The sequence below is a fragment of the Gastrolobium bilobum genome, unplaced genomic scaffold, assembly GCF_033153095.1.
Source record: "Gastrolobium bilobum isolate Gb01-03AN ecotype WA unplaced genomic scaffold, APGP_CSIRO_Gbil_v1 utg202889, whole genome shotgun sequence".
NCBI lineage: Eukaryota > Viridiplantae > Streptophyta > Magnoliopsida > Fabales > Fabaceae > Gastrolobium > Gastrolobium bilobum.
In genome coordinates, this window is record NW_026896104.1 from 1 (window position 1) to 9,446 (window position 9,446).

The 9,446-nt window shown below is 30.5% G+C and overlaps 1 protein-coding gene across 1 annotated transcript; it reads left to right on the forward strand.

Annotated features, from left to right (window-relative positions):
- Positions 1–163: 163 nt before the first annotated feature.
- On the forward strand, positions 164–8,283 carry LOC133297804 (paired amphipathic helix protein Sin3-like 2; the record flags this gene model as incomplete). The annotated part of the gene is made up of 3 exons (XM_061497007.1): positions 164–443; positions 6,285–6,759; positions 7,252–8,283. Coding segments are annotated over 3 exons (1,787 nt in total), but the record flags the coding sequence as incomplete, so codon positions are not given.
- Positions 8,284–9,446: the final 1,163 nt, after the last annotated feature.

The window sequence follows — 9,446 nt, forward strand, 5'->3', positions numbered from 1 at the left end:
TCACATACTTTTGTTAGTTTTTATTATGTGTTCTTCTATGTAGTTGAGGCTCTCTTTTTCTCCCTAATGTTTTTAAACAGGAAATAAAATGACAGTACTTTTAAGTTTTAAGAACTGTTCGATTGTTTGCATGTTAAATTAATATTATGTGGTTCAATTTCAGGACATCCATGGATATCTTTCTACACAGAACGTACATTGAAGATCCTGCCCGTTGAATCAAAGTTGAAGCACCAAAATGGAGCTGCTTGCCACAACTTTGTTGCTGCACCTGAACCTAGGTTAGGAAGAAACAGGATGGATGATGGGTTCCTTAATGAGGTTTCAAGCCTTTCTTCATCATCTGAAAGTTGCAATTCAGAATATCATAATGTTTGTGTGTGGATTGATGCACTTGCCAATGCAATTTCACATGTAAGGATATCTGAACCAAAGAGGAGCAAGTTGTGGGCAGTTCCAATTCATCAGCAAGGTTTATCTAACATGAGGGCTAACCTCTGTAAAGCATTTTGACCTACTGACAGGTTGACACCCCATAAACCACTATCTCTGCTGCTTTAGCTGGGGTTTTATAGTATACTTTGCCCAACACATTCTACAGTTGGCAAAAGTGGATTACATTTTTTTCCTCTAAATAATGATTACTGAGAAAACTCAGCTAGTTGTACAGAACCTGTGAATATGATATTAGTGTGTCACTGCATGTTTTTGCTCTTGCTGGAGCATGATAAATAGAATGCTATGATTTCACTTCAGTGAAAACTTGACCCTACTCATATGTTTTTTTGGAAGATTTTAATCTGAAACCATGAGTGCATAAGCGTATGTTATCCCTCCCATAACGCGCTGCATGTGTACTTATTTAGTGTTGGCAATTTGTATTTCAAGACATACTTTTTTGTACAGATGGTAGCGAGGAGTTTGACCTTGAGTCAATTATATATAGCAATGGCGTTTACTTTGAAAATGGAGTTGACAGCTGCTTGCTTATTTTCACTGAAAAAAAAAAAGGAAAAAAAAGTACAGCTACTTGTGTTTAGAAGAGGCGAATCTTAACTACCGGGGGATAGATTTTGAAAGGCTATAAAAGTTGAGATTCTTTATCTGTTAAGGTGAGTTTAAGGGGTAATCTAGATAATAGGATGATTATATGATCAAAACGAAGGGATTGGATCGGATGAATTTTGCTTCCAAAATCGATCCAATCCAGACCGCGAACACCCCTAGTGAATCATATGCTCGGAAAAAGAAAGAAAAGGTGCATATGCTTTGGAATATTTTTTTAACGAAGAGGGTAATTTATTATTTAGATCTCTCATGAGTCATGATGATTAGGATTGGCTCATAAAATGCTAGATTGAAATTAATGTTAAACAAATTTGTTTATTATTAGTTAAAAGAATAGAAAAATATGTAATCATAATAAATTAATTCTAGATTGTAGTAAAAATCATCAAAACATAACCAATCACCAAACTGAATTCATAATTTTTATAAATATAATCAAAACAATTAGTAATTCATGAAAATTGTGAATTTAAAAATGTTTAAACCCAAAGTTTCTGGTTAGCTCATTACAAGTTGAGAGAAAAGTAAATTAATATGGATTGAATTTTGGTAACTTAAACCAGATTAATTGATATAAAATAAGAATAAAAATTTCATGGATATATCTTAAACATAATTTACTAATAAAATTGATTCATGAATTTTTGCCCTCATTTTTACTCTCATGGCTCAAAGTATTCCGATCAAATCAGGAAAAAAGAGAGGGATTTAGTGTGTCCTTTTAAAGGACGTAAATTATGTCCTTTTAGACATAAATAGTTTTGTCAATAAAGAGAGGACAAATGATATATTTTAATTAAAATACGAGATAATTCTCTTTTTGTTTTTATTAGAAGAATGGGATGATTCTCTATAATTTAACCTTATCTTTGGATTGAGGGGAGAAAAGGGAAGAAAGTTTTTAAAGTTTCAAATCTTTTATCAATTGACTGAAGAGAAAAAAAAATAAAGGAACTAAAATAATAGAAATAAAAAATTAAAAAAATTAGCATCAATTTTCTTCCATGTCATTAAAAAATTATTAGGGCCTCTTTGGATGGGTTTTTCTCTCTTCAAAAGTTGTTTTACTTCAGGAAAAAAAAACATGTATGGGAGAAATATGTTTGGACGTCTACTTTTAAAAAGAGTAAAAGTCATAAAAAAAAGTTAAAAATCTTTTTTTTTAAAATGAAAATTTTAGCTTCTAAAAATAACATAAGTTAAAACACAAATATTTTTTCAAAAACTAAATATTTTTTAAAAATCTAAATAACTTTAACTTTTATAAAAAGTACTTCTAAAATAAATAAAATATAAAAATATTTTTTTTGAAAACTCATCCAAACAATCATTTATTCTCATAGAAGTGAAACAGAGCACTTTTATTATTATTGTGAATTTAAATTGGAATCAAGGAATGGGAACACCCATTTATCAAGTATATATTATTTTATTTTTTAAAAATTCCTGATATGAATTAAGAGAAATCAAATAAAGGAAATTCAAGAAAAAACAAAGTCAGGTATTGGATGAAGGAAATTCCTAAGATAGAAATTAGGGAACAAATTAGGGAGAAAGTCAAGAAGAATATCAAAAATTTGTGTAAGGTCACTGTTCCCCCGCACTCCGGATTAGTCCCATAGCCGGCTCAAAGAGTCGAAGCTCGTGGGGATACCGGAGGGAGCCAACTCGCACTCAAGAGGCAATCACGCCTAATTTAGGCGTCACTCATCAGGTGTTGACATGTGTCATATTTTTTTTCAAAAAAATATAATTTAATCATAAAACTTCTGAAGGCCATAATTTTTTACTCGGGTATCCAAATCGGGTAATTCTTTTTTTGATTCCACATAAATTTTCGAGATCGACGCAATAACATCTTATTTGACATATTTTATTTCTCACAAACATAATTTAAATTTAAATCAGGTAATCCTTCTTCCTTAGAGATTTAGAATATTTATTTAATTATTTCCTTTATTAATACAGATTTTTCAAATTGATTTTTGAGTTTAAATCACAAATCAAATCTTTATTTTGTTTTCCTTATTAATAATAATTGTTATTTTTTAATTTAAATCACACATCAAATCTTGATTTATTTTTTATATTAAATCACAAACCCAAAACACAGAGGCTTCTGAGTTTAAAAATGTGACACGTGTCAACACCTGACACGTCACCAATGACGTCTAAATTGGGTTTCAATCAAGAGGCAATCACGCCTAATTTAGGTAATTTTATTTTTGAAAAAAATTCATAAGCCATAATTAATTTCAGACCATAAATAATAACTTAGAAGCTTATAGCATTAATCATTAATTTCAAAAATAATATTCTTCTTCCTTAGAGATTTAGAATATTTATTTAATTATTTCCTTTATTTCTACAGATTTTTCAAAATGATTTTTTAGTTTAAGTCACAAATCAAATCTTTATTTTGTTTTCCTTATTAATAATAATTTTAATTTTAATTTTTAATTTAAATCACAAACCAAATTTTTGTTATAATAAAAAAATATTATTAAAAAAAAATTAAATCACAAATCAAAATTTTTTTTATTTATTTATATTAAATCACAAATCCAGAACTCAGAGGCTTCCGGGTTTAACGTTTCTTATAATATTATTCTTGCAAATTTAAATTGTGTTTGTGAGAAATAAAATATGTCAAATGAGATCTCATTGCGTAGATCTCAAAAAGTTATGAGGAATTAAAAAAAGAATTACCTGATTTGGATACCCGAGTCAAAAGTTACGGCCTTCAGAAGTTTTATGATTAAATTATTATTTTTTTGGAAAAAAAATATGACACGTGTCAATATCTGATAAATGACGCCTAAATTAAGTATGATTGCCTCTTGAGTGACGCCCAATTTAGGCGTCTTGAGTGACGCCCAAATTGGTCGTTATATTGTACAATAAATATATAATTATTTCCAAAACTGTAATAAATGCGTAATTAATTTATTAAAAAACATGGACTTAATTTTTTTGGCTAATCCCGTCAAAGCATTTGACGTATTAGGTCTTGAAGTTTGATAACTAATCATGTCTAATTTGTTGTCCTGCACAAGTTTGATAATCAGGTCTTGCTTGGGTTTTTTCTTAAAAAAAAAAAAGCTAAAAACAAATTAAGTGATAGGACCATGTTTAAATAATGAGTTTGATGTTTGTCATTTTAAATGACATAAGTTATATTATTTTAGGAGAGATATAGAGATAAGAAATGAAAATCATGGGAGAGAAAGTGAGTGATTTTTTTAATTTAAATTTTAAATAAAAAATAATTTCTTGTGTGAATCTCTCTATTAAAATGATGTAACATCTAGAGCGCTGACGAGGGCAGGGAGTAATCGCCGGTGCAAAGGGGCACGGACAAGGAGCGACTCCTGACAGGCTTCCAGCGTGGGGTTACATGCATGAATGAATCGAATCGACACCCGAAAGAGAAGAATTCCAAAGACTGTGCAGGTATGAGACTGCACAGTTTGAGAATAGCTTATAAGAATCAATTGGTACTACCTATACTAACAAGATGCATCTGCTTTTCGGTAGCCCGGATCGGAAGAACTCCACAGTTAGGTGTGCTTGACTAGGAGCAATTATGGGATGAGTGACCTCCTAGGAAGTTTTCCCGGGAAGTGTGCGAGTGAGGAAAAAGCACACTGAAAAGTCTCGTGTTAGTATGTGGGGATAGTCATTGATTCTTGAAGCGACCGGGCGTTACAAATGACATAACTTTATGTCATTTAAAATGACAAACACTTTCCACTTAAATAATATGGTGTTGAATTTAACTTGCTTTCTACTATGATAGGCACATTTTATGTATCTAATTGTATTTAAAAAGTTATAATTTATTCTAAATTATTTGTCACTTTAAAAAAAAATATATTATTTTCTTAGCTCTACTTTATTTTTTTATTTCTACTTATTGGAATAAGAATGATTTAATAGAGTGAAGGTGTAATATAATCAAATAAACTTATATTTTCATTAAATCGTAAAGAATTTAATGAATTATTTAATTTTTGTACAAATCTTTAAACAATGATTATTTTAAAACTAAAAGAATTTGTGCTTTTAAATTTTGTATTATGTACTTTTAAATTTTGAAACAAAACTTTATCGTATTGTGTACTTTTAAATTTTGTATTTTATGTATTTATATAGAAATTTTGACACAACCTATGCTTATCATATCAGGATAAATAAAATTAAAATATATTAAGTATAAATTTTATGAATTTTAATTATCATTTCATTTATGTTTTTATTTTATTTTATTTTAAAAACAAGATATATTTTAAAGTTTTTTTAATAATTGGCATGATTAGATTTAATTTGATTTTAAATATATTACTTTTAAATAATATATTAAATTAAATTAGTAGAGTCATTAATTTTTTGATTGATCCATCACTCCAAGGAGATATAATAATACTAATTCATATCTTTGAGATATATAAAATTGGCAAAAAAATTTAATTATTGCATTTTAATTAAATATTACGCATTTATGGCAGTTTTGGAAATAATTACGGATCTATTTTACAATGTGACGCCTCATTTAGGCATCTCTCACCTAAGGTTGACACGTGTCATTTTTTATAAAAAAATAATAATAATTTAATCATAAAACTTATGAAGGCCATAACTTTTGACTCGGGTATCCAATTCAGGTAATTGTTTTTTGATTCCACATAACTTTTCGAGATCTACGCAATGACATCTCATTTGATATATTTTATTTCTCACAAACATAATTTAAATTTAAATTAGGTAATCCTTATTCCTTAGAGATTTAGAATATTTATTGAATTATTTCATTTATTAATACAGATTTTTCAAATTGATTTTTGAGTTTAAATCACAAATCAAATCTTTATTTTATTTTCCTTATTAATAATAATTGTTACTTTTAATTTAAATAACAAACCAAATTTTTTTATAATAAAAAAATAAAATAAAATTTAAATATAATCACACATCAAATCTTGATTAATTTTTTATATTAAATCACACACGCAGATTGGTTCACAATCCAAAACTGTAAAAAATTAAATCACATATCACAAATTTTATTTATTTTCTTCTATCAAATCACAATCCAAACCTCCAAAAAAAAAATCACAATCCAAATTGCATAATTAATTAATTAAAATGCAATAATTAAATTTTTTTCCCATATAAAATTCTAAATCTAGCCTTTTAATTGGTTCCCACCGCCTCAGTTTCCATCGTTCTAACGCAACAACGTTTGTGAACAAGATAAAGAAACGATTCCAAAGTGATGAGCATGTTTACAAATCGTTCTTGAACATTTCCAATATGTACCGCAAAGAGCATAAGGACATAGGTGAAATTTATAGTGAGGTTGCTACCCTGTTTAAGGATCATCGAGATTTGCTTGAGGAGTTCACTAGATTCTTACCAGATAGTTTCGCAGCACCTTCTACACAGCATGCTCCGGATGCTCGAAATTCATTGCAGCGCTTTAGTGAGCGGAGTTCTATGGCACCCATGATGCGGGAAATGCAAGTATATCGACGAAAGAGGCTTCCTTCTCATGATCGTGAGCGTGATCTGAGTGTTGAACACCCTGAGATGGATGATGACAACACAATGATGAACATGCACAAGAAGCGGAGGAAACGTGAGAGTAAGGATATAAGGATTAATCGTGATCAGGATGAGAGAGAACCTGATCATATAAATGCTCAACAATTTCTTGAGGTATCCATTTCTCCCCTTTTTAACGGTTTTATTGGATGATTCTTTCTCTCTACATTTTCATTTTCCTAGCTCATGGGGTTGGGTTTGCTAGAACTAATCTGACTTATAACTTATTACCCCAAAGTTATTGCTGATTATTTAGGACGAAAAGGTTGTTTTCTGTTAGTTGAGTGTAATGCAGTTTTCTCAATCAACCTAGTTAGTTTGAGTATAAGAAGGAATTGGAGTGAATGTAAACTTATTTACATAACAGAATATAATTTTGTGACTGAGTAGGGCCACATTTTTTGTAAAAAATTATCTGAATGTCACATTTTGTAAATTTTTGTTCATAATGTCACGTTACCTAACTCGCTTACAACACCTGGTGAGTTAGGCGTTGTCACATTTAGATGGGCGAACATTATTTATAGAATAAAAAATAATAATATTGTAAAGACTCATGTGAGATTTTTGTCAATATAAAATAATAACAGCAGGGATTTGAACTTGCAGCGCTTTCATGAGAAAAAGAAATCTGTCAAGAAAGCTGAAGGTTTTGGGTTGGCTTCAAACTTTTCTTCTAAGGAAGACAAGGATACCTTAAAGAACATGTATAGTCAAGCATTCAGTTTCTTTGAGAAAGTTAAGGAGAAGTTGAACAGTGCTGATGACTACCAAGCTTTCTTGAAGTGCCTTCATAATTTTTTCGTCAGTGAAATAATAAAAAGGAATGAATTGCAAAATTTGGTAACCGATTTACTTGGAAAACATCTTGATCTTATGGTGGAATTCAATGATTTCCTGGAGTGTTTGGAAAATATTGATGGGTTCCTTGCTGGTGTCATGAGTAAAAAGTCACTAAGATCATCAAAGTTGGAGGACAAAGACAAAGACAAAGAGCAGAAGCGTGAGATGGATGGAGCTAAAGAGAAGGAAAGATACAGGGAGAAGGAGTACATGGGAAAATCCATTCAAGAACTTGACCTCAGTGACTGTAAACGTTGCACTCCCAGCTACCGGCTTCTACCTGCTGATTATCCAATTCCTACAGCTAGTCATAGATCTGAGCTTGGTGCTCAAGTATTGAATGATCACTGGGTATCTGTGAGTTCAGGAAGTGAGGATTACTCTTCCGAACATATGTGCAGGAATCAGTACGAAGAGAGCTTGTTCAGATGTGAAGATGACAGATTTGAGCTGGACATGTTATTAGAGTCTGTGAGTTCTGCAGCTAAACGTGCAGAGGAATTATATAATAACATGAATGAAAATAAGATCAATACGGAGACTCTGAACCGTATTGAAGATTACTTTACTGTTCAAAATTTAAGGTGCATTGAACGTCTATATGGTGACCATGGTCTTGACGTTATAGACATATTGCGTAAAAACCCAACTCGTGCGCTCCCTGTAATATTGACTCGACTGAAGCAGAAACAGGAGGGATGGAGTCGGTGTCGTTCAGATTTCAATAAAGTTTGGGCTGAAATTTATTCTAAAAATCACTTAAAGTGAAGCAGCAGAAAGAGGATGATATTCTTCAGTCTACTATTGCAGCTGGAAACAAATTAGTTCGGTATTCATGTGATATGAGAGTATGAATGAGGCTGATGGTAGAGTAACTGAGGTAAAGAATGTTCACCGGACTAGTGTAGCAGCCAGTGATAAAGAAAATGGATTATTTTTTGGAAGCTTCACAAGCTTCCACAAGCAGCCAGTGATTTTGGTTTTTCTTATGTTTACTCACTTCAATTCTTTTTCATTACTGGTTTAATGAATTTTATTCAAGGTTAAAAAAATAATAATTAAAATTGGTTCTTTTTCACTTCAATTCTTTTTCACTTCGGTATACGGGGTTCTATTATTTTTGTCACTTCAACCTTTGAACCGGAAAGAACAAACTCAAAAATTGAGTTTTTTGATCTATCTACAAATGTTATTATTTGTTTGTTTTATAAATCAATATGTAAAAAGTTCGAGTAATAAGGGACTCGATTATATTTAAGTGAAGTCTTAATTGTGAAAACGAAAAAACAGACATTAAGAGAATATTGTTCCTTTGAGTAAGTTCACTCGACTCAACTCGAAATAATTGAAATTCAATGTATTTTTTAAATACTAAGAGTTTCTGGAAGAAAAAAAGTTGCGGGTTTTTTTCTACCAATTGGGGCCCTCCCTTCACCACCCCTTTGTTTTATAAAGAACAATGGACTATCAAGCCTCTCAGTTGGGGCGGTTATATTTATTATATTTTAGACGTACCACCCTTACTATCTAATTATTTATCAAAGTCGAAATCAGCAATAGTTTTTTTTTTCTTTCTATTTTTTTATTATTGATTTCAAATTGATATAACAATAACCAATCAAATAATAAGAGTGATAAGTCTAAAATAATAATAAATATAACTTTCTCCGCTTCTCAATTCGCTATAACCTTTTTTTCTCCATCCTAACCAAGTTAGTACTCTCAATTTGCCGTTGATTTTAGAGTACATAAAACATCTGGTGTGATTATGCACATCAAAATTTTGTTCCGGCACACGCTATGCCATTTGTTTGATATGCCCTCGGTTACAATACTATTCTTAAGAAGTAAATTATTTTGAGATGATCAACATTACATAATCGATACATTATTTTGCCGTGTGAAATTTTCCAAGCTCAATATTGTTAACA